Source organism: Thamnophis elegans, chromosome 15, assembly GCF_009769535.1.
Source record: "Thamnophis elegans isolate rThaEle1 chromosome 15, rThaEle1.pri, whole genome shotgun sequence".
NCBI lineage: Eukaryota > Metazoa > Chordata > Lepidosauria > Squamata > Colubridae > Thamnophis > Thamnophis elegans.
The window spans coordinates 19,268,686-19,294,772 of record NC_045555.1 but is presented as its reverse complement, the minus strand read 5'-3'; the positions used below and the strand labels follow the sequence as shown (position 1 = coordinate 19,294,772).

At 43.8% G+C, this 26,087-nt stretch overlaps 1 protein-coding gene across 18 annotated transcripts in view; it reads right to left on the bottom strand.

Moving 5' to 3' along the window:
• The window catches only part of SORBS1 (sorbin and SH3 domain containing 1), a 129,110-nt gene that overhangs the window by 49,637 nt on the left and 53,386 nt on the right, over positions 1-26,087 (bottom strand). For 8 of the 18 annotated variants that reach the window (XM_032231556.1, XM_032231561.1, XM_032231567.1 and 5 more), the window contains exons 5-12: positions 25,561-25,596; positions 25,340-25,440; positions 22,301-22,678; positions 16,321-16,459; positions 10,743-10,775; positions 8,831-8,994; positions 2,966-3,029; positions 1,751-1,825 (exon numbers count right to left, since the gene is read on the bottom strand). In XM_032231556.1, the coding sequence (XP_032087447.1) occupies positions 1,751-1,825; positions 2,966-3,029; positions 8,831-8,994; positions 10,743-10,775; positions 16,321-16,459; positions 22,301-22,678; positions 25,340-25,440; positions 25,561-25,596 (990 nt within the window). The remainder of the gene's footprint in view (positions 1-1,750; positions 1,826-2,965; positions 3,030-8,830; positions 8,995-10,742; positions 10,776-16,320; positions 16,460-22,300; positions 22,679-25,339; positions 25,441-25,560; positions 25,597-26,087) is intronic. The other 10 variants (XM_032231558.1, XM_032231571.1, XM_032231573.1 and 7 more) reach the window with 7 other exon arrangements.

The following is a 26,087-nucleotide window of genomic DNA, read 5'->3' as shown; positions in this document are numbered from 1 at the left end:
AAGATAGGTAGAAGAAGGGTAAATTAATTAGGCTTTTGTACCAAAATATCACCTTTGAACCATCCAATATCAAATATTCTAACTGCTGGACTGGGAACCTCTCCTACAACATGGCAAAGGAGTACGTCTGACGCAGACTTTGCTTGGATTAAAAATGTGGTCCACCATGAGTCGCTAGATCCATGGTCCTCAATCTTGGCAACTTTAAGACACGTGGATTTCCATTCCAGATTCTCCCATGGCTGGCTGGGGAGTTGAAGTCTACATATTTTAAAGTTGCACTAGGCCAGTGATGGTGAATCTTTTTCACTTCAGGTGCCATAAGCGTGCTATCACGTATGCTCTGGTGCCCACCCCCATAATTTAATGGCCCCCGTGGCATGCCCCCTGCGCATACACACATTAACCCCCCTGCTGCCCCGCACATGTGCACATCACTTTCTTGAAGCCTGGAGAGGGTGAAAACAGCCTCCCCTGCCACCTTGGAGTCCCTGAAGCCCAACATTCCTGAACTTCCGGTTTGCGCGTTGGGCAGTTTTTTGCCCTCCGGAGGCTTCAGGAGGCTTCCCTGAAGCCTCCAGAGGGCGAAAAACAACCCAACACGCAAACTGGAAGTCCATTCCCATTTCGTCAAAAAATGGCCGAAAATCAAGGCCGAAAATCATCTGGCCAGTGCATGCATGTGCGTTGGAGCTGATAGGGCAACGCGTGCCCGCAGAAATGGTTTCGCGTACTACCTGTGGCACGAGTGCCATAGGTTCGCCATCACGGCACTAGGCCAATAATATTCAAAGTAGCTTAAGTCTCCCATGGATTATCCTCTAGTGTAAGATGCCATAATTTCATCTCTATCCAGAAGAATGGCACGGGTAACAACTTTCCATTTCAAAACTGGATGCAATTCTATGTTATTTCATAGAAAGTAGATCGCTGGAGATATGAATATTATACGCAATTTTTAATAGGGAACACGGTCCTGTAGATGTGGGTGACACACAAAACATGCTGGATCTTGCAACCATCACTTGCCGCACCAGCCTTGGGAAAGGAGTTTTTGACAAATACGCATTCAAGGGTTTTTCATTCCATTTAATAAAAATGTATGTCTTTGTGGACCGATCTCTATGTGTGATTTCAGATGCCTGGATAATTATCTTGAAATTACAACACAAACCAAAGAAAATCAAAGCTCCATAATATTAATTAGGGGAATTGTTAGAAAACTGAAAAAGCGAAGCAAAAACTAATAAAGAGGTTCTACCATTCAGCATGTAAGAGCAAAAAGCAGCTGGCGGCAACTACACTTAAAAGACAGCAAATGAGACTCAGTGACTACAAACACTCTGGCTGGAAAATTAAGAAAGCAGAAGCTTGTACGGAAGCAAAAGTCAATTGATCTTAACAAATTACCTTCAGATCTAGGGCTAGGAGTAGACACAGGAAACTGGTAAGTAGGAGAATAAGGATTTTGTTCTGCAGCAGAGAAAAGCAGTGGGGTTGGACAGCAGCCATGCTTAAGTGGAGGAACTTCATCACTTCTCAATGTCCTATCCCATTCTGTTTTTTTGTATCCCACTTTGCTACTAATATTATCCACTACTCCCAAGGGAGAGCAGAAGGTCTCCATCGATGCAAAACAAGGAGACGTTTGGAAGAGCATTCAATTTTTTTGAATGAGTCATATTGTAGTATGACAGATGAAACGATGGTTAGCCAAACAAAAAAACAAGATATATTCTTGTTGTGGTACCTTTGCTTTTGGGTTGAAAAGCAGGAAGCTCAGGGAATATGTAGGTAGGGCAATAAGGGTTTTCTTCAGGAGGGTCTGTGCAGGAAGAGCACATTTCAGAAAAAAAAGAACAGAGAGGAAAGATACACTGTAAATGGAGTGGAATATATTATTAAAGGAAACTCCTAATACTCGCATGCTGCATAGAGTTGCTATCCCTCAAAAATGCATAATTTAGTCTTTAGTAGTGTATCAGCACAAAGGGCTTTTCACACATTCCAGGATGGTTTGTCTCAAATTAACCAGTCCTTAAGTGCTAAATAAGGACTTGCAGTTTTGTTAAATTATTGTATTCTATTCCAATTTCATTTCAGATGGTATTTTATTCCAATTCCATCTTAAATCATATTTTTTTCCAATTCCATTTTAAATTGCATTTGATCAAATTTTATTTTAAATTGCTTTTATCAAATGTTAGCAATTATTTGTTTCTGGAACTTTGGACTTTGATATGGCCCAAGGACTAATCAATAAAGGTTCAATGTCAATGCCAATGTTATCAATTTGGATTCAATTGAGGCAAAGAGGATTTGCTTTCAAAATGCTTCCAAAGGAGAAGAGAATTCTCTTTGGTGGAGTGTGATAGTTTAGCATACATTTAACTGCAAATTGGCCAAGGGTATGTGTGAATGCACATGACACAATACACTTCTGAGGAAAGAAATGGGATTAGGACTCTGGTCAGAATCCTGCTTCTCCTTGCTATAAGTTCTGAGCCTGGGAGAGAATCAGAGGTGGGTTTCTACCGGTTCGCAGCAATTCGGGTGAACCAGTAGTGGTAATTTGGCTTTGGTCACAGAACTGGCAATGTCTCAGGCTGGCCATGCCCCCAAACCAATTCCCAAGTCACTGCTGCCGTAGTTTTTCATATTCTTCGCGCATGCGCACAACAATTTAGAGTGAACTACGAAGCGAATCAGTACCAACACCAGTAGGAATCCACCCCTGGAGAGAATCTTCCATTGGCAGTTATGGAGACTTCTGTCTCAGGACTAGTAGCTGTGTTTTTCATTTTTATTGCGGGAGGGGCTGTTTGTGGGGGGAGACTTATCAGAGAGAAAATTTAAAGCCACGTCCTGGATTCATTTTAACTGCCTCCCCCCTCCCTAAACCAGGATATTCCACCCCAAAGGAAACCGTTAAGTAGATAGATAGAATGTTTTATATTAGATATACCTTTTGTCAATCTGTGGATTTGTTTGAACATTATCTTGTACCAGTCCTTGGATCGCTCTGAATTCTAATGGAAAAAGAAAGATAACACAGCATTTGAAAAGATTTAAACACCCATTCAAGTAATGGTATCTTATATCTATTACCTCGTGTTAAATAATTTCTGCTCATCGTAGGCTCCCTGGCAAACTTGCTGGATGCAAAAGACCTGTTTTTCCAACTATAGGGTAAATTGTTTTGGACTGTTCTGGTGATTAGTTAAGCAGGTAATGTGGGGGACGCAGAAAGTTTTAAGAAGGCAAACTTCCAACTTTAATGGTGGTGCTTGGCACCATTAAATTTTAATACAAGTATAGAGTTTCAGCAGGTGTTGTTGCTACTGCTCCAACCATCACAGCAGGACCTCAAGAGCAGGGGTGGGATTCTACCAGTTCTTACCGGTGCGCGAAACATGCCCTTAGCGAACTGCTTGTTAAACCGGCAAGATCCCACCCCTGCTTGAGAGCCATCAGCAGGTTCAGCATCATTGTACTGATTTCATTGAAATCCCTTCATTAAATGCCGTCCACGTCTTGCTATTTCTCAAAAGTCAATTTCTCTGACTACTTATAATAAGGTTACTTGATTTGATTTGTCTGAATCAAAATCTTTAGCGTTTGTGGTCCCTCGCACAGATTGTGTTCTTTTTAGCTGAGTTGTCAAAGTGCATGTTCAATGTCAGATTAGTCCACCCAATTAATAGTATGATAGTAGGAAGTCAAATAAAAAAACAGCCAATAAACACATTATTACACTGCTATTACATTGCATTGCTGATACAGGCAGACTTGCTATCACGTACATTTAGGACGAAAAACTAGGCAATATTAAAGTAATGTGAATTGGTGTCGCTGTTGTAAGAACTGATTACTTGTAATTGTAGATCTTCAAGTGGTTATCTGTGAACGCACACTTTGGGTTTCTAGACCTGGGCAGTAATCTGTGTGGAATCTTTCAGATCCTAGAATCTTCAGAGAATGCAGCTTAGCAAGGCAGGGATCACCAAGCATTTGAAAGCAAGGTGGATCATCCCTACAGGCATGTGGGGACAACTGAATTCACAGATGACAAATTCAAAGGGTGCAAAAATTCTTTTTGAACACATTCTATAGGTTGAGCTACATTAAACACTGTTTAGCTCTTGTGACAGCGTCACTTTTAGGCACCAAAATAATTGTCAGCTGCTCATCTTTGCTTTCTTTGAAGCTGGCCAGCAACTGCCATAACCAGAGGGGAGGGGGAATCTGGGAGGGGAAGCATACTGGAGGTGTGAAAGAATGCAATGGGAAATTGGGGAATATGGACACTAACAGGAACCAGAGGTGCTAAAATGAGCCATCTGCCGAGGTTCAAGGATGCCAGTCCTGGGAAAGAAATTTACACCGGCGCCCAAGGCACCAAGTTTCCAAAACATCTGAATGGGACCTGATTGGATTGCTCTCCCAGTGGAGTTTGGACATTGGGGAATGCTCAGAGCTTGCCTCATCCATGTTGCATCTCTAGTCAAAGTACCTTTTCTCTAAAACCTACGGAGTCAAGGGTCTTTCCTTGCTAGGGAAGTAACAATGACAGTAACAATGATCAGTTTCCAGATTGTATGGCACGGCTCTGTCACATTTATCTCCATAGCTGATTGGATGGTTGATGGCCTTGAGAAGCCTTGATGTCCTGAGAAAGGCAACACTATAAATACCAGTCTCGTTCTTCTCCTCAAAACAAATTTTCAGACTTAAGTCTTTGACCACCAACCTCCATACCCACAACCATCTATGGTAGTTTCAACGAATAATTATAGCCTTTGGAACATTTGGAGGTTTATGTTGAAGGGTAGCTACATTAGGATTTGTACAATTTAGACTAAGTACCCTGTTTTCCCCAAAATAAGACCTCCCTGGATAATAAGCCCAATTGGGCTTTTGAGCGCATGCACTAAAATAAGCCCTCCCCTGAAAATAAGCCCTCTCCTAAAATATTTAAATGCATGCGCAGTCGGTCATGCCCCCATTTCCTGGGGGGAGGGGGGAACATGCCTCACGTGCCCCACATGCACCTGGCATTGAGGCCGCTACCGCAAATCCTAGCTACCACACCCCTTCTCTTAGTGGCGGCCGCAATAAGAGCCCAATGACGCTAGTTCTGACAAGAGCGTGCCAGAAACAGACAGAACATCCATCCCTCTCTGGATCAGCTGGGCCGCGGACTACAGGCCAAGGTTAAGGGGCCTCCTGCACCTCAAAAATAATAAGACCTCCCCAAAAATAAGACCAAGCACTTATTTTGGTGGGTCAAAAGAAAATAAGATCCTGTCTTATTTTCGGGGAAACACGGTATACATAAAGTACTAGGGGTTGAAGGGTTTTATGTAGCTCACCAGTCTGCTCTTTTTCGTGCTTTTCATGCTTGGGTGATAGAGTTCAAAAATCTGGTAACCCTTTTTCATATTTGTGGAAGATTTTAGAGAGCAAATGAGTGCGTATTTTACCAGTTAAAACTCCAGAAACCCACCTTCCAAAATGGGCTTTGGCGCAATTCACTTTTGGAGAATGGCCCTCCAAATGTAACATAAAATTTGGTCCAGCCTTCCAGCTGACAAATACATGCCAGTCAGATAACAGGTTAATCCAAATCTTGAGCTTCCTTAAAACCATCCATATGTGCATCAATTCAAGTTAAAGGAAAGCAGCACCTTAAGTTTACGTTTATTTTTTTTAATTAGAAGAGATTCATCCCAGATTACATCAAAGAGCTTTTCCCCCTAAATGGAATAGATGCCAGGCTCCGCATACCACCTGCCATCCAGAAACTGTTCCTAAATTCTGACACCATTGCCATGTTTCATCGTGCTGGAATACTTCTAGAGAGGAATCTGCCACAGTAGCAGCTGCACAAGGAATGTTCCTCAGCTTGTCCTTTGCTTGTTTACTATGCACTTACTATGCATTTCAGGCCACCTCTAGGTGGCACTAGCGAAGAAAAGTCTAGATGAAATTGATGGCTAGAGGTCCAGATGACTGCTGAGGCATTGATCATTCATGTAGCTCCATCTCTGTCTGCTAAAGGACAGGGATGTGGGGTCAGCTATAGGCACATCAAAGTAACTTTTAATTACTTCAGGATTTTGTTGGAGGAGAAGGCAGCCTCCTTGTTAGTCTGCATCAGGGGTGTGAAACTCAATGTCATTGAGTTGTCAGGGTTGTATTTGACCTTGGGGGGCATGGCTAGGGTGGGCATGGCCAGCTCAATGTCACTCAAATGATTAAATGCCATTTTTAATAATACTGTATTTTTCAGACTATAAGACACATTGGAGTATAAGATGCACCAAGATTTTGAAGAGGTAAATTTTAAAACAAAGTTTTTGCACTCTGCAGACCTCCCAAACCCTCTGCACGCCTCATTTTTTGTGAAAAACGGGCATGCAGAGAGTTTGAGAGGCCTGCAAAGCGCTCCTGGGGGCTGCCCCCCCCAAAAAACCCAACAAAAAATGGCTTGTTTTTTGTGAAAATGAAAATAAAGGGCATGCATAGCCTTTAGGAGGCTTGCAGAGTGCTCCTGGGGGCTAGAGGGGATAAAAATGAGCAACCCCCCATTTTTTGCTAAAACGGGCCCATTTCTTGCCCCTCCCTCCAAAAAAGGGCATGTGTAGCCTTTAGGAGGCTTGTAAAGTGCTCCAGGGGCTGGTGGGCAAAAACAAGGAAGAAATTGTCCATTTTTCACGCATTTTTGCCCTTTCCAGCCCCCAGAAGCACTTTGCATGTTCATTTTTGCGAAGGGGGTAGGGTTTCGGGAGGCCCAAAATGCTGTATTCAGTGTATAAGACGCACCCAGATTTTCACCCTCTTTTTTGGGGGGGAAAGGTGCATCTTATACTCCGAAAAATACAGTTTGTTTTGCTAGCACTCTGCCAACAGAAATGGAGCTCGTGAGGGCCACGCATGAAGTTTTCTTGGCAATATTTCAGAAGTGGTTGGCCATTGCCTACTTTCTAGGGTGAGGGAGTGACTGGCCTAAAGTCACCTAGCTGGTTTCATGCCTAAGGCAGGACTACAAGCCATGTTATTCCAGTTTTTAGCCTGGTGCTTTAGCCAATATACTAAACTGGCCCGCTATTACACATGGCGTTTAGTAAATTTGACTATGAGGTTTTGTATTGTAACTATTTTTTTAATACGGAGGCTCTTTTGCACCACTTAATGCTGTTGCTTAATGCTAGAACGTTCAGGCCATGGGAAAGCCTACTAGAAGCTCTTGAGATACACCAAGTAACATAATCAATAATGGGCAAATGTTCTGATTCAAAATTTAAAGGCAGGTTGCTATATTTCCATGTCTTCCCTTTGAGCAGAGGTTACCAACCTTTCGGACCTCAGGGACCATTAAATTCAGTTTTAAATCCCGTGGGCCACTAATATGATCTGCCTAATGACCAGGTAGGCGTGGCTAGGTGGTCATGTGACTGGGTGGACGTGGCCAACTCGATGTCACTCACATCGAGGGGCGTCTTGCCGGCCTCTACTCACCCCTCCCCTCCCAGCCACTCCTCGCCTGCCTGCCGAGGTTCCTTAGGGCCCCAACAGGAAGCAGTTGTTGGAGCTAAGCAGCCACCATGAGAAAGTTGGCAAAACAGCTGGCTCAGTTCAAATTGGATCTTACCGAGAAGGAGGCTCAGCAGAAGCACCTCAGGACTACAAGCATAGGCTTTCCAAGCAAAGGGAAGACCTGCGGGAGTGCAAGGCCAGGTACTGGTGCTTGGAGGCTCAGCCAGCTGAGATGGTCAGCCAGTTCCAGGCCATGACGCAATCCCACTGGAACAAGGCCCTCTGGATCCTTGCTACCAACGGGACTTCCCTCCAGACTTTGCCCAAAGCCCCACACAAGGAGTCCAAAGCAGACCCCAAGTCAGAATTTCTGCCCCCCTCCAACCTGCACAAAAAGACCCCAAAGGGGAGACTCTCTGCAGCAACACAAATGTTCATTGCATGAATCCAGCCCAGGGGCCATAGTGTGAGGACCCCTGATTTAGTGCAATATGCACATAATTTTTCTGCGGACCACTAAAATTTTCTCACAGACCACCAGTTGGGTGACCATGCTTTTGACGAGAGCATGTTGTCCTCAGAGGCCTAATAAGAAAGAGGGCAATGTCCAACAGCAATCAAAGACAGGGAAATTGCTTCCTTCTGGAATGTAGTGAGACACTATCAGAAAATATATGCAATACAAAAAAAAAAAAAAAACCAATTGCATGCATATCTTTTTAACACATAACGTATTTTTCGGAGTATAAGCTGCACCTTTCCCCCTCCTAAGAGAGCGTGGAAATTTTGGTGTGTCTTATAAACTGAATACTGCCATTTTTGGCCTCTTGAAGCCCCACCCCCGTATCCCATTTTTGCAAAAAATGGCCCGTTTTCCGCCCATTTTTTGCAAAAACGGGGGAGTTTTTGCCTTCCCCCAGCCCTGATGAAGCCTACAGAGTGCTTCTGGGGGCTAGGGAGGTCAAAACCTTTTTTTTTCTTACTTACCTCTTTGAAATCTTGGTGCATCTTATACACCGGTGTGTCTTACAGTCCGAAAAATATGGTATTTGACAAACGGATCTTCTTTAATTCCGATTCCAAAGTTTGAAACTTCAGGAAATTTTTGTTAAAGACAGGATTGTTTTACTTCATGTACCTACTTCACTGTTCATAAAAATATAGCAACGCTAAATGGGTTTGCATCATGACAAATCTAACAAAACAATTTATACACTGAAAATTGACTGTAACAAGAAAAAAAGAAGACGATCAGGAATGAATTGATGCAACAGGGAAAATATTTCCTTACTCTTAGTGGAATGCCTATGGAATCCAAAGAATCATCATCCATAGGTTGAGAATTGTTCACAATTCGCTTCTGCTCCTCTACTGCATCTTCCTTGCTTGGATTTAACTTCGGTCGAAGAGAAACACCAACTACTTTCTCAACGACTGGTGGATCAGGCACTGAATCTGAAAAGAAAAGCAGCGATCACTTGGGCTTTCACCACTGCTATATAAAATATTTAACATCAGAACCTGGGAGAAATAATAAATGAAGTATCTCATTGGTTTAAAGAGTTTATATTTTCAATAGGACTGAATAAAGAAGGAATTTTAGAAAAGTGTTCTATATTTCCTTTAACAGTGCATTCTAAATACTTTGCAGGGTATATTATTTTAAACTTTGGGTCCTCAATTCATTGGTTTTTCAGGTCAACAAACATCGCATAGCAACAGAATCATAGTTAATTATTCTAATATAACCGTTATTACAATACAGCAGCCTTTAAGCTCCACCTCTACCAGATTCTCCGGAAAGATTTCCGGAAGGGAGAAGGATCATAAGCTGACTCATCCAAAATGTATCAAGTTTCAGCAAACAGTGATAAGGCAATGTAGCATGCACTGAGGAGGGGGGACATACTCATGCTTAAGAACATGCACAGTGAGTTCAAGAACAATTTCTAAATGGAAATTAAATGTATGCAGTCATGTTTCATGCAATATAATCTGCATTTATCCCAGAGTATCATGAGCAAATCCATCCCAGAGCTAATTAGCTGAATGGTCTAACCTACTTTTATGTATTGTCCTGGACTATTTCCCCTCAATAACAGCTAATAAACATTTTAAATGAATAAAAATTGATTCCACCTGCTTTTGAATATGACCTTAATATTAAATTCTTGATTATTTTAAAATGTTGTATGCTAATGGAGCAAAGTATCAGACTAGTCGTTCTGGCAAAACTGGGGCTTTGGCTATCAGAACTGGGCTGCAAAAATCCGCATAATCATTAGGTACAAACAAAGATAACAAATAAGGGACGCAGTGGCTCAGTGGCTAAGACGCTGAGCTTGTCAATCAGAAGGTCAGCAGTTCAGTGGTTCAAATCCTTAGCGCCGTATAAGGGAGTGAGCTCCGGTTACTTGCCCCAGCTTCTGCTAATCTAGCAGTTCGAAAGCACGTAAAACATGCAAGTAGAAAAATAGAGACCACTTTGGTGGGAAGGTAACAGTGCTTTGTGCGCCCTTCGTGCATTGAGTCATGCCGGCCAAATGACCATGGAGACGTCTTCAGAGAGCACTGGATCTTTGGGTTACAAATGGAGATGTGCACCACCCCCTAGAGTCGGGAACGACTAGCACCTATGTGCAGGGGTACCTTTACCTTTACAAACGAGGACCCTTCACTGACATTTCACAGTCTGTGGCTTTGATATAAGGGGGACATTTCAAGCTCTTCTAAAATAGTGGGCCAGGTCCAGAGGTGGCCGTCACATACTATAACAACCAGTTCGCCAAAAACACAAAAATTTGAGTACATATGCGCACTCACTTTGCTCGTGCGCGCACCTTCAGCATATGCACACAGCAGCAAACATATGACAATTATATAGGATAGAATCGTGCCAGGGTGGGTGGGCAGGCGCAGCCGCTGGTCGGAACTACCGGTTCGCCCAAACCGGTCTGAACTGGCAGTAGCCCACCTCTGCCCAGGTCTCTTCTTTTTCCAAGATTGTCTTGTGGAATTCCAGAGAGAAGTAGCATAAAAATATCACAGTTGCTGAACCAAGTACAATTCCTCTACCCCTGAACTGCAGCTTTTGTTTTACAGATTCACTAATGATACTCTATTAGATAAAAAGCACTTGGCTGAATACAGCAGTAGAAACGACAACAGCTGGAAACAGCATAACAATATTTGGGGCATCATACCTGCAAGGCTACTAAGCCTTTTTTGCTGCTCTGCTGTGAGAAAGAGAGGAAGGGAAAAGACAAACAAATTGTTGAAACCATGATTGCTGTCAACTCTTGATAAGACATCTATAATCTGCTGAATAAAAACTCAAAGAGCTTAAACACCCTACCACCGTGATGGTGAACCTATGGCACACATGCCAGAAGTGGCACACAGGGCCATCTCTCTGGGCACATGAGATGCCGTCTGTTACTCTTTTGAGTTCCGGTGTGCTGGCCAGCTGGTATTCACACACACAGGAGCACCGGAAGACCAGCCACCCCAGGGCGCATGCATGCACCAGGAAGGTGATATTCCGGTTTCCAGTGCATGTAAGCATCCTGGCCACCTGGTGTTCAGGTTTCTGGTGCTCATGCGCGTGCCTGCAACTGGAAGATCATCTTCCTGGCGTGCACATGAGCACCAGGGGACTGCTCTTCCTGTTTCCGGCATGCGTGCACGCTCCCATTTCGGCATCCAGTGCCAAAAAGGTTTGCCAACACTGCCCTACCACAATCAGCATTTCATCAAACCCAACATGTCAACCTTGCCCTTTAAATAAAAGTGCTGAGCAAGAGTCCCATATATAATGAATGAGGAACATGTTTACACATTTGATTCAAACAACTTGACATGCATACATTTTTCTCACCAAATCAGAAGACTAAAAATCCTTAGAACTTCGGGATTGATCAGTAACAGTAGGGAAGGCCAGATTCTGCTCTGAAGAATCAAATAACTTCCACCTCAATAAACCAGGATAAATATTTTTCATTGTTCATACCAAATGTTCCAGTTTGAATCTATATTCACCAGATCAAAAGTAATGCTGATAAATGTTTGGTGTATTCTTTGATAAGTGTGCAACAGTGTCACATAAATGGACGTTGCATTCACAACAGCTCCAAATAAGCGCTTCTGATCTAAAATCAAACTTTTTTTAAAGATCCAAAGGTTCAGCAATACCAGATCCAAACATGAGCAGCTCATAAGAATGGGCATCTTCCATGACCATTCCCCCAAAGGAAGAAAGGTCACAGTGAAGAAGACTGAGAACTACACTCTGCAGACCTTTCAATCTGAAGACCAGTCAAGGAAAGTCTTTCTCACAGAACTTCATGAAATCACAAGGGACAAGTTCTAACCGTCTCCCCTCTCCTGGTCACAGGTAAAGAAAGCAATTATAAACAGACCATCAGGCATCTTATGAGTGTTTAGGTTGAAAAACAAGGCATGATTTTGGAGCTTAGATCATCTTTGAGCAGCTGGACGCTCTTGAAGATAGATGCAGATGGTCCTCCAGCTACTGAAGCAATTGGGACTGGGATTGCCATCATTAAGTGATGCCGTTGTAGAGTGCAATGTCACGTGACCAAAGGCAACCCAGTCCCAGTTATGGTTATAACCCAAGATGCTGATGACTTAGGGTGGTGTGCCGTGTGGCACAAGTTCAGGGAGGCTAGGAGTAGAGGGTTCAAGGTTCATGTGTGGGACAGTGGTGGGTTGCCAATTTTTTTACTACTGGTTCAGGTGGGCTCACACACAGGCTTGCGCGCGCAGAAGCATCTGGGCAGTTGGGTGGAGCCTCCTGCTGCCGCTACTACCGGTTCACCTGATCCGGGCCGAACCGGAAGGTGCCTTTCTTTGGTGTGGGAGCTCAAGGAAGGGAAAGAGGGTTTGGGGTATTTGTGTGCATGTGTGGAAGCGAAGAAAGGCCAGGGGGCAGAGGGAGACTTACCCAAATGATTTGCAACCTTCCCCTCCCGTTTCCCACTAACTTTGTTTGTGGGAAGCCAGCTGGGAAGATCACAATTGATGATCAGAGACACTGCAACAGCTGGAAGTTCAAGGACTGGTCATAAATCCTGCGTTCAGCACCGTTGTACGGTTGCTGAACAAATGGCCATAAACGGAGGACTAACTGTGGTTAGATAGATAGACTGGAGCAGAAAGTAACCTCTCTAATTCACTTCCTGAATGAAGTCAGATGACTAGTCATGGTTTGTTTTGTTTTATTTTGGTAGAGACTGGAAGCCTGCCAAATAATACAACGCATGGATTAAAGAGAAGCTGCATAACATCCTTCGGAGGAATGAATGAAAGTAGTTTTAGGTTGTTTACATTCGGCTTACAGAAGGTTTTTGCCCACCGTTTTCCCTGTGTCTAAGGAGTGGTAGGTGGAAAGGAATTAAAGGAAGTGTTTCATATTTCTTATATTTGGGATGTCTTTCACATCATGATCATCACATGATTTTTGGGACGGAGGACCATAACCTCAGCTGTTTGTTCTGGCTGCACCTAACAAATGTAAATGAGCAGCCTACTTCTTCCTCTAAAAATAATGCCTCGCTTAATCATGAGGAAAAAAGTATCAAGTTATAGACACGGACTGAAATCTATCCTAGCTGATTCCTCCTACTCATTTTAGCCTGCAGAGTCAATCTTCTGAGTTCTGCAATGGAATTAAGCCTTTCATTTATTTGTTTGTCAAACATGTACAAGATAACAAGTATGGGTATGAACGTAAACATGAACAAAGGAAGTAAATGCAGATAAATGGGGACAGTATGACAGGGTAGCCATGCTGGTGCCCTTATGCACACACCCTTTAAGGACCTCTTAGGAATGGGGTGAGGTCCATGATAGACATTTTGAGATTGAAGCTGTGAGGGTTTGAGGCTGTAACAACGGAGTTGGGTAGAGCATTCCAGGTGTCATATTTTCTGCAATCAAGTTTGAAGTGGTTTCCCTTGAATTTTTACTATCTTTGTGATGGCCACAATCATTTGAATGGGCTTCATAAAAGATATTGATATAAAAAAATAATCTATAAGATCACAGTGAGTGCTGTGCCTTTCAAACATGCACACGTACAAATCCTTTCCTTTCCATTCCCTTCCTTTCCCAATTTATAAGATCTTTAGAAGCCAGGCTAATGGCCAGATGAAGGGAAAGGAAAACAACACAACTGAATTAAAGTAACTGGGGAAAATAATAAGACGAAAGGAAGAGTTGCAGGAAACGGGCAAAAATGGTAAAAAAGTAGAACCGCCAAAGTTAATTGGCCTTTCAAAAAAACAAAATGCAGAAGTTGTGTCCTGGGCAGAGACAGGAAAAGACCTGGAAATAAACTTGCTGTTAAATTAGCAGACTTATGTTTAAGGGATGTGGTGGCTCAGTGGCTAAGACGCTGAGCTTGTCGATCAGAAAGGTCAGCAGATTGGCAGTTCGAATCCCTAGCACCGCGTAACAGAGTGAGCTCCCGTTACTTGTCTCAGCTTCTGCCAACCTAGCAGTTCGAAAGCATGTAAAAATGCAAGTAGAAAAATAGGAACCACCTTTGATGGGAAGGTAACAGGATTCCGTGCACCTTTGGCGTTTAGTCATGCCAGCCACATGACTACGGAGACATCTTCGGACAGTACTGGCTCTTCAGCTTTGAAACGGAGATTCTGCCCCCTAGAGTCAGAAACGACTAGCCCATATTTGTGAGGGGAACTTTTACCTTTACCTTATAGTTCCTAGCTTTCCTCAAGTATAAGACAGGACAAGAAACGATTGGAAGTCTTGTTCTCACTAAACAAATCACATTAATTTCTTTGTAACTGCAATAAAATCCCCCTCATCATATACAGTATTATGTGAGTTTCAGAGTTTTAAATATAGCTTGGTCCCTAATTAAAACAGGAAGGCACTTTTCAGCCTGTGGACCTAGAAACCTAATGGCAATGCACTTATTCCAGCGTCTCTTATGTCTTCTTGCTCTGACTACAAATAAACATTTTCCACCAACTGCTGAGAAACCTTTCACTGCTCAGTAAGAAACAAAACATCTGCTGCATAACGACACATAGGAACAATTAAAAATAGGAAAAGAAAACCCACCCATAGGGCCAATTTGCTCTAGTGGTTAAAGCTCCAGGCTAGAAGCCAAAAGACTGTGATGGCAAAACTTTTTGTTGTTGGGTGCCAAAAATGCGAGGGCGCGCACGCATGCCAGCACCCATAATGCAAAGTGCACCCCACATATGCATGTGCGCACAAACCCACCCCCCCATGTGCGGCGCACTGCTTGCCTCCAAGCTAAGCTTGGTATTTCATCCAGGGGGGCGGAGGAAGGCTGTTTCTGCCCTCCCTGGGCTTCAGAAAAGCTTCCAAAGCCTGGGGAGGGCGAAAAATGGGCCCAACAGGCCCACCGGAAGTTCAGAAACTTCTGGTTGGCCCGTTGGGCCCATTTTTCGCCCTCCCCAGGCTCTGGAGGCTTTCCTGAAACCTGGGGAGGATGAACATGGCTTCCCCCGCCGCCCCAGAGGCCTTCAGGAAGCCAGAAATAAATTGTTTCTAAACTTCTGGTTGGCCCGTTAGGCCCGTTTTTCACCCTCCCCAGGCTCCGGAGGCTTCCTGAAGCCTGGGGAGGGCGAAAACGGCTGAAAATCAGCTGGCCAGCATGCACTTAAGCTGATAGCTCGCATGCCGGCAGATATGGCTCCGTGTGCCATCCTGTGGAATGTGTGCCATAGGTTCACCATCACGGCTCTAATTTCTTAGGCATGAAAGAGGCCGGGTGATTTGGGCCAATCACTCTTTTTCAGTCCAAACCACCTCACAGGGTAGTTGTTGTGTGGAAAATAGAAAGAGGAAAGGAGTATTAGGTATGTTTGCCACCTTGAGTTATTCATACAAATAATAAAGATGCGATGTAAACAAATAAATATGGCAGAATGTTCAATAGAAGTTATGTGAGATGTAAATCAATATAAATGTACTTCAATCTCAGAAAACAAGTTTTCAATTTCCTGGGTTTTGTTCCCCCCTCCAACTATTTAGGAAGTTTTATTTTTTCACAGCTGTGTTATAAATGGCTATGGATGTGAACTGTGTTGAACCTCATTTGTCTTATTACACAAGAATGATTACTTCAGATCTACAAAGATTTTGATTGCCTTTTATGGTTGTTTTATTTGGTACTAGCTGATAACTTGGTATTGCACGGGTATTTATTTATAGGAGGGAAATGTCTGGACCAAACATAATGTCTAATGTTGGATTTTCCCCCTTACCAGAGGGAGCTCCCATGTGGAGTACTGTGAAGCCGTTACCATGGCAACTCCACTGTGCTATACAGTAGAAGCCATTTTATGGCAGTACAGTAGAAGCCATTGAAGGCACAACAGGCTGTATTGTAACAGAACACACACACACCAAGGGATGTTAGGGGTGTCTTACCCCCACAGTATTTGTTCCCAGAGAGTAAGTCATTGGTATACCAAGTTTGGTTCAAATTGCTGGAGGCGTTCCAGAGTTATGCTGGTATACACACAAATACACACACACAGCCATTTTTATACTTATAGATTTTGATTAGCATTATATTGGCTAGATACTTTTGGCACTTCTTTTGACCTTTACTTTGTTATTATTATTATTTTTGTCCCTTAGGAAACGTCCCTGTTCTGGGAAGTTTGGAGATTCCTCCACTTCATGATGGCGTCCCCCATCACCAAATAATAATTCTAGCAAAATAGGAAGCAGGAAGACGAGTGGCTTTCATTTTACCTCTGTTGTGCTGCAGAAGGACAATTGTAGGGTTAACAATCGTGGTAGAAGGGTAAACACCCAAAGATCTGTTGATCGTCATTGAGACAGCAGGGCCACCACTGGGCTTGGAGGCTTCATGTGGCTGGGGGCAGGTATCCTGAAACACACAAGGGCAAAGGTCATTACTTGCATAAGATTGCTGAAGACCGTTTTGGCGATGAAAAAGCAAATAAGTAAGTGGAACAGTTCAACGGAACCCACCAGGACAAGACATTGCTTTCACACAATGTCTTTCTTGGTACAGTGTGCACACGCAGAAAAAAAAGGATAAGTAATTACATTCTGGGCCAGAAACAGGGAAAGTGAATACACAAGAGTTGGTGGCAGGAGTGATTGTTTGGGCACATGCAAGTCTCGAGCTTCGTGAGCTGTCTCTACTTTAGAGAGAAGGTTGGCCATGCTGTTTGCAAGCAATTAGCCAGCAGGATGTTAGTAAAACCAGGAGTGCGTGAGGGAGGAATAATGCGGAGTCAGTCAGGACAAAGTGGTGACCCATTCCAGTTTGGAGACTGATAAAAAAACTTGGTCAGCCAGTGGCAGAATCTCTTCATTTGTGGCAAGAGAAATACCCATACTGCTTCCAGCATAAAACAGTCTGAGCCCATATAGTCATAATGAACAGGGGTGCAGAGGTGGGTTTCTACCAGTTCGGACCGGTTCGGTCGAGTAAGTAGTAACGTGGCCCGCCACGTCCCCGAACTGGTTCCATCGGCAGCGCCATAGGTACCACCATCTTGTTTTTTACTACTGTGCATGCGCACATAGCGTGCATCAAGCGCGCCCACATGTGAAGCACGGCCCTGAGCAAACTGGCAGTAATAGAAGCCAGAACCCACCACTACAAGGGTGGTATTCACTTACTTTCCCTACCAGTTCGCAAATGTGAGCACGCGCGCCCCGTCCAAGCATATGGGCTTGGCCTTCCACACATGCGCTTTGGATTGAAAACGTGCCTAAATGGCATAGCATAGAGCTGGGGCGGGAGGGGGCACGTGAAATTTCCACTACTGGTTCAGGTGAACCAGTTTGAACCAGCTGAATAGCACCTCTGATTCTGAAGGTTGAGACCCAAAACATCTGGAAATGTTTTTTCCAAGCTGAGACTGAAAACAACTGTTTAGGATCCTGCACAGATAATCCGTAATTGGACTGTTGATTTGTATTTTGTTGGCGCTCCAAAATAAATTAACTATACCTTGACCAGCTGAGCAACCACTACTATCTGAGATTCACACCCGGAGACAGAATAGTGGGAGGCAGGTGGAATGGCCATGAAAGAGGACAGCTCAGTGAGCTGCCACTCTGGATTGGACTCTGCTGCCAGGAAGAGACCACGAGAGGGAAAACTGAAAGAATCCATGACCGGAGGCTGATCCTCTCACTGGCAAGGATCTATCTGGATCCCTGAATTTAAAATCTCACCCCCACCTCAATGTAATTCGAATGTGCTATGTTTGTGCTTCAGCCATGCTTGCCTGGTTTCTGTGACCCAAGGATGAAGGGAAGCATCATCCACAATGGCAATAACCTTTCATTGACTGAAAATCTGATTGAAAGAGTATCCAAGATGGAAAGGCTGTACCATCTGTTCAATAGTAGCAGAAGCAGGAGCAACTTCAGACTGGTACAGTAGAGTCTAGATCAAGTTCAAGCAATCCCTCTGGGGCATTTTTAATACACTGCCAGATGCTATTGATTGGTTCATCTATTGTATTTAGACGACAGCATGGGATATTCCAAGGGTTGGATGACCAACTCCAGCATCAGTAGTGGTATTCAGTCGGTTTGGACCGGTTCAGGCGAACTGGTAGTCGTGACCTGGCCCGCACCCACCCACCTATCCTGGCTTTATGTCGTCCTATTTAGCCACATTTTCTAAGCCTTGTGCATGTGTGCAAGCCGCACTCACAAGCAGAGCACATGTGTGGAAGGCTGCGCATATGCACAGAAGGCACACGCGGTCACGAAGCAAGTGAGCGTGCTTATACACGCACTCATGGTTTCAGTGCACAGCAAACCCGTGGTAAAATTATGTGAAACCCACCTCTGCCCAGCATACAAACAAACCCGTAATATATACCCATCAACCAGGATCCTCAGTAATAGTTCTCCAGATAGAGGCATGTTGACCCTTATCATTCAAGCAGAATTGATGGAATACCTTGTCTTTTCTAACCTGAACTCCTTCCTTATGGACTTCCCCAATCTAACACAGCAATGAGCCTTCAGACCTACCCACTTGCATGCTGCCAACATATAGCTGATAGTAAGGTTGTCCCTCTAACACTAACTTATCTGGGTCATAGTCATAACTAGACATTGCAAGACAAAAAAAAATGTTACTCTCATAAACCTGGAATGTCAGGATGCACGGACTCTGTGTTCAAATCTATAGCTAGCACTCTTGGCTACAAAAGATTTCCCGAGAAAACAGAGATCCTTGGGGCAATTTTCCTAATAACACAATTTGAGTCACCATGGATTTTAGGCAGTGAACATCAACATTCTCACAAACATAGACTTCAAGCCATCAAAGAGCATCCTCACTAATACCAATACACTATGCCTAGCCATTGGACTGTGGGACTTTGCATTCACCCTTAACACTTCACTTTGGGTAATAATTTATACCTGCAAATCAATGGCCCAGCCATGGGCAGACACATCATTCCTTATATACCATCATCTTCCTGTTGACCCAGAACACTCTTTTCTTAAGATTGTTATTTGTCTTGCATGGGACATGGATCTGCCTTCTGTTTTTCCCTCCCTCCCCACCTCATTACAATTTAATGGCTGTAGCTCATAAAAGCTAATCCCTTAAAATTTCTGAGTTGAAAAAATGTGCTACCAGACTCCTTCTGATCCATAACTACATAATGGTTCATTTGGATGAATGACACTGAGTCTTTTGCATATGTCATCTGGGATGCTTTTGCTTATGGAAGAGAACTGATATGGCTGAATGGCTCGTTACCCTTTGATTGATGCTGCTCACATTTTTAAGATAATTGGATGTCTCTTTCTCAGGGGTAGAGCAGTACTCACATGATGCTCACAGGTAATGAAGACCTTATGCATTCCTTAGTCTTGGCACCACCTCAAATGAAGTGGGTCTCTCTCAGACACAACCCCTCAATCCTCAACATTCTTGGCTTGCTCCTTTGGCCCTGTTGTGGCCCACCAGCAGCCAGTGGAGCTGGCAGCGGAGTTGGACAATGAGGAGGTGGGGAGGAGCATGGGCCAGTCCTCGAGGCTGGGGAAGGTTTGAATGAGGGCTCTGCCTTGGAGGCAAGATGGGGCTGAGGCCGTCTGGCAGTAATCAGGTGCCTATGGAGCTAGACAGCAGTGAGGCAGAGGAACAGCTGGAGCCTGTTCCCAGTGTGCACATGCGCAGAGCTGCCAGAAGAAAAGAACAATTCAGAAATCAGGGTCGACTTGGGAGGAAAGCCACAGGTGGAAGGTGATTAGCCCCTCCCATAGGAAATAAAAGAGGAGCGAAAGGGGAGTGGGCTTTTGCAGGAAACAATTTGTTCATTCCTTCGGTCATTAGATTCATTTCAGGAGTGTGAAAATCTGTCCGTGAATCTCAGAAACTCTGTGTCTTTCCTTGCACAGCACCTTATTTGGAAAATATTCACATGGCAGCTTTCCAAGTTAGATAAGGTCTGTAGTCATAATTACTCCTTTGGAAGACTGTTTGCCAGGCCTTGCTGAATGTGAATGAGAGGAATTCACATTCGTTTAATAAAAGGGGTTTTGTCAGGACCAGGACTCTGCTTCGTGCTTTTTGGGGAAGCCTAGGTCAGAACAGGCCTTTCCACACCATAACACAGCTAATAGTGATGCTCAGGTGGGATTAGCTGATTATGAGGCCTCTCATACTCACACATGGGTGGATGGATGGATGGATGGATGGATGGATGGATGGATGGAAGGAAGAGATACTTTGGTCCAGAGAGAAGAGGACATTCAAACCTCTAATCATTGTCTGTCTACCCAAAGAGCAAGGTGTGGAAGTTTGACTTTATGTATATGTTTGTATGTATGTATCCTGCAAAAGAAAACAAGTGTGGCGGGTAAATAAAAAGTGCAACTCTCAAAAAGAGTTGACAATACTATGAGGCTGCAAACGCAAATAGTGTTAAACCTGATGAGGGTTTGCATGTATTAGTTTCATTTGTATTGATTTATATTCTGCCCATTCTCAAATGGTTTTGGAATTCAGTGATGGATGGAGAAACTGAAATTCTAAACCGGCAACACAATCCTCCTAAACATTTCTTAAAGACTCGAATAAAAATATTGGTTTTCAAACCCATTTAAACCTTAAGCGCAGTTTGTTCCATGCTGGTCCCACCATGGATAAAGTAGAATTTAATATTGGTTGTAAATATAGCAGGGCGGCTACATCCAATCACCATCCTTTCTACTGCACCCTGCCCATATTTCTGATCCATCCTCAAAGGCTACTCCACAAATAATGCACTGCATATTTCCTAACATTCCTGGCACAGTATGTTCTAAGGAAAGGAAAGGCAATCTGTCCTAAGACATCAGATACTTCCATCTAACTCAATCCCAGTGGTATGCTAGAGAGCATCTTAGGCCTAAGTTGCCTTTAGCCAAATAGGGTGTTTTATGGCTGGTCCTAAGACAGCCATTTTGTGAACAGGTAGGTCTTCTGTTACAATCATTTGGAGTGGGTCCACTTCATGCCCTCGTTGCAACCTCCCTAAATTTTGCACTCCTAACCTAAGCCAGGAATAATAAAGCTTGCCAGGCCCAAGATCTGGATTACTTCCCAGGGTATTTCTAGCAAGAATGTATCTGAGAAAGGCCCATCTTTCTCCTGTGTCATTTAGGATGAGTCTTTTCTCCACTCTTAGGGAAGGAAAACCTTCTCTGTGCCATTTTTGGATGAAAATATTTCTTTTCCCTCCCTGATCTGATTCAATTATTTTGTCTAGTCCAGAAGGAGAGATATGGATGTAACACTTTATGTTGGCCATGGAGAAAGGTGCTGTCCTGTAGAAAAGGACCTCTTGAGGACAGAGGAGGGATTGAAAAATTTTAACAACCCTTTCTCTGCCTGGTTGCTGGCTGGGTGTGGCCATGGTGGGTGTGGCCTACTCAGCCTCCTGCACCACAGTGTGTGTGAGGGATGTTTTTACCCTCCGCAGGCTCCGGAGGTGAAAACGGCCTCCTCTGGGCTCCAGAGGCCCTCCAAAGGCCGGAAACGGGCCCATTTGTGGACTTCCAGGAGGCCTGTTTTTCATCCTCCCCAGGCTCCAGATGTATTCCTCGAGCCTCCAGGAGGGCAAAAATGGCCTCCCCCGGGCTCCAGGGGCCTTCCAGAGGCCAGAAACGAGCCCATTTCCGGACTTCCAGGAGGACTTCCTCCCTCTCAAGAGCCTCCACACGGGCCTTGCACTTACCTGGCATCCCAAATGGGCCACGTGGAGACTCCTGGGAGGGGTGGAGCAAGGTGGGCAGGGCCAGCCAGTCCTTGCAATTACCGATTCGGCAAACCAGATGTAAAATAAGCATCTAGTTCACCCAAACCGGTCCAAACTGGCTGAATCCCTCCCCTGCCTGAGGAGATGGGGGAAACTCATGGACAATTAATCCAGATGCTCCTTATTCGTGATCTAAGGCTTCTAGCATGCATTTTAGCTGTAACATACTGGTTACAGCTAAATGCAGAGTTTTCAAATATGAAAAAAAGAGGAAAAGGACAGAACGGCATATTATACAAGGAAAGAGTTTGGAGGTCAGAAGAGACAAACAATATACATGGCACAGAAGAGAAGCAAAAATTTCATGCCACTATCCAAAAAGTGCAGCAAGTCCAGGTTTAGTATGCCAGTGAAAAGTGATTCCAACTTGGGTATACTTAATTTAGCAGTAGACTCAGCATGGGTGTAACAAAGCTTACTGTTTGAAAGACCATTCCTGTGCTTTCAGTCTCCAAAATGCTGCTTGAGGTTTCTGTGGCTGGAGGGATCAGTTGAGGAGGTGGTGATGAGAGTGAAGGTAGCTTTGCCTGAGTGTGTAGTGCAGGCTGAGGTGAAAACAATGGGTACTGGTGGCTGGGAATTTTCTGGAGGTGAGGGGGAATGAAATCATCTAGCGTTGGAAGGGCCAGAAGGAAACCAGGAGACACGTCGTTTGAAATTTCTAAACCTTGGTCAAAATGGCGGAGAGGCGCCGGTGAGGTGCTTGGCCTGGCTTCTTCTCTGCCTGGCTGAATCTGTTGGAAAGACCCTGTTATAATCTCAGTTTGAACTGAGGTGGTAGGAGAGGAGGTGGCAGCCTGTGGGAGACAATACCTTCAGATAATAACAGTATTGAGGCACAGGACATTCAAAGACCCCTACCTCAAGGAAAAGACCTGCTCATGAGAGGAACCTTTGTCCAAAGTAGCACATTTTACATAGATGACAACTTCTCACATAGCTCTCAAATATCATCCTCAATCAACAGATCAACTTAAATTACCCTCTATCCTCACGTAATGGCACCTTCTGCCAGCTGCTACATTGGCCCTTATCGAAAATAGAAAGAAGTATCAGAAATAAAACTTTGTTCTTTGTGGCATCTCCTGCCCTGTATGCTACTGAGAATGCTACTGAGAAATATGTGGCTTTTAAAAAAAAAAAATCATATTCCCTGGTCAGCCTAAGCCAGTGATCGTGAACCTTTTTGACACCGAACGCCAAAAGTGAGCGCATGTGCTTTGCACACTCGTCTGGGCTGCGACCCAAAAGAGGAGTTGCCCAGGGGGCATGCGTGCGCCAGAAAATGAACTTCCAAGTTTTTGGTGCGCACCTGCACACCAGCAAGCTAGTCTTCTAGTTACTGGTGTGCATGAGCCAGTAATCAGCCAGTCATTGGCACCTCATATCCAATCAGATGGCCACAATGAGATGGCCAGCACACATGCTCATGCCAGAAAATGGAAGACCAGTTCTTCCAGTTGCTGGCACTGTCGCATGCATTAAGGCCATCTGATCGTCATGCACACATGCGTGCCAAAAACCCGGAAGAGGAATGGCCGATGCCACGCGTGTCAGGCAACATGGTTCCACGTGCCACTTCGGACACACGTGCCATAGGTTTGCCATCACGGGTCTGGGCCCTAGGACCTTTGCGTGCTCAATTTGCAAAGGAGTCCTTGGAGTTTCCACAAAATGTGAAATATGATGAGAAACTAGAACGTACAGAGAAAAGAAAAGCATGAAAAATAATAATCTTAGAGCCTAATCCCATGAAGAAGAGTTAAGGGAACTTGTTATGTTGAGCTAAAAAAAAAGTGAAAGGGAGACACTGAAAGGCTATCATAGGAAAGAAGTTGTGGATATAATTTCTATAGCAGTGTTTTTCAACCACTGTGCCGTGGCACACTAGTGTGCCGTGACATAGTGTAAGGTGTGCCGTGGGAAAAACACTTTATATATAGTCAATATAGGCACAGAGTTAAATTTTTTTAACATTTTCTAATGGTGGTGTGCCTCGTGATTTTTTTCATGAAAAAAGTGTGCCTTTGCACAAAAAAGGTTGAAAAACACTGTTCTATAGTGCCCAAGAATACAATAAGAAGTTTTACAGACAGTCATCTAAATGTGACATAAGGAGTAATTTCCTGACCCTGAGACCCCTTAAACAGTGGAATAGCCTGCCTTGGAGTCAGGGGTGTTCCAACCAGGTTTTCAAGCAAAGGTTAGACAGCCATTTGTCTAAAATGGTCTGAGGATTCTTCCCCTACATCAGAGGTGTCAATCTCGACTTCATTGAGGGCCGCATCAGGATTGTGTCTGACCAGGATGGGCGTAGCCAGCTCGATGTCACTTCTGTTGGGGGCACCTGTGGTGGCCCGAGCACTCTGCCAGCGAAAACGGGCTCCCAGCTCCCTTTTCGGCTGCCACAGCCTCCCGCAACTCTCTGTCAGTGAAAACAGAGCTCAGGCCCTCCCAAGTTCCATTTTTACTGGCAAAGGATTGTAGGAGGCTCTGGCAGCCAAAAAGGGAGCTCAGGAGCCCATTTTTGCTGGCAGAGCACCGCGGGCCAGTTATTCACAGTTCCAGGGTGGCTCCACAGACCAGATCTAAGTACCCCGGGGGGGGGGGGACATCCAGCCCCCGAGTCTTGAGTTTGACACCCTTATCCTAGATGGATTGCACCAGAATTCCTTCGAACCCTAGAATTTTATGACACTATAAAATAGAGTGCAATATGCTTTCATAACAACTAGCTGAAACACCAAGGATGCCTTAACAAAATGCATCTGATTAAAATGAATCTCACATCTGAATGCGATAAACTATGATTTCTCCTAAATAATCTAAAATAAAAGTACATTCAGTTAAAGCTATTTTTCCATTACTATGTAATTAATTCATATTTTTATTGCCAAAACCAAACAAGCAAAAAAGAAATTTAGGTTCTAAGAAAAATTGTAAAGAATATTTAAATAAAATTGGACACAGGACCACAGAATTCTCTGCCGTTTCTTACACTGCAGTGAAGCAAATTTTGTTAGAATTTATTTCTATAATGAATCTCTCTGCTATCTAAACTTTCAGATTTAGAAGCAAATTATCTAAACTTGATCCCAGGAAGAGTGTAATTAGACTGGAAGAAGGTTAATGGCTGGGAGAGAAAAAAAAGAAAGAGCCCTCCTGTATGTTATTATGATGATGAAGATTATGACTCTCGGAAGGCATATTTTGGAAAGTAGGCAAATCATAATCAAGATTCCAAGTTTATTCTTTTCCATATTCCAGGCGAAGCTAGAATACAGCGGACCAAATACAGAAGGATTTCCTAACAGAGATCATGCCTGATGCAACAACTGAATAAATCATTTTGGAAACTGACTAAATGGCTAAACTTGCAAGTCAGAGGTACATCTAAGACACACGCATCCCTCGTTATTCACACCCATCTTCTAGGCTTTCAGTTGTCAGCTACTTACGCGTGGCTTGCTCTCTGCGAGGTTTGGTCTTACACTCCAATAATCCTTCACAGACAGAATCTCCCGATTTGAGTCAACACCAGAAAGTCTTCTCCAGCCATCTGCAAAATGAAGACTTTTGGATTATTTAAACAATCCTTAATGGTGAAGATTTAGGCTTGCATAAACAACAGATTGTTTTTTTTGAGGAAATAGTAAAAACTGAAGCTTTAAATAATTACCTGTGTTGGTTTCTCCTTGCTGTTCGGCTGAATGAACTGGTGACAAGCATCAGAGAGAATAAGAAAGGGGAAGAGACATCATATTTTAGTACAGCAGAGAAAGAGCAGGGAAGAGGACGACTTCATTCTGGAACACTTTCCAGCAAGTCTGCCTAATTCCCATAGAAACATGACTCCTTACAACGCCTGACCTTTACAAACACAAAGCCATAGTTCAGAGTAGTGAAGAAACAATTGTTCACTGACATTTCATTCTAGCACACAAAAAAGGCAGCCAGAGTTCTCAGTTAAGAATTTCAAATGCCACACATTATTGCAAGTGGAAGATTTCAGTATTTAACCTATGATGCAGGCTGGGAGCGGAAAATGTATCTGTCCTTCATTAGCCTTGCCGGATAAGATGATTGAGAGCTACAAACAAGCAAGTGCATTTAAAAGCACCGATATATCACATGCTATCTTTGTGGAAGCAGCAAGAACGTGAAGCATAGTGTTAACACTTTAAATGCTTGTCTTGTTTATGCTGC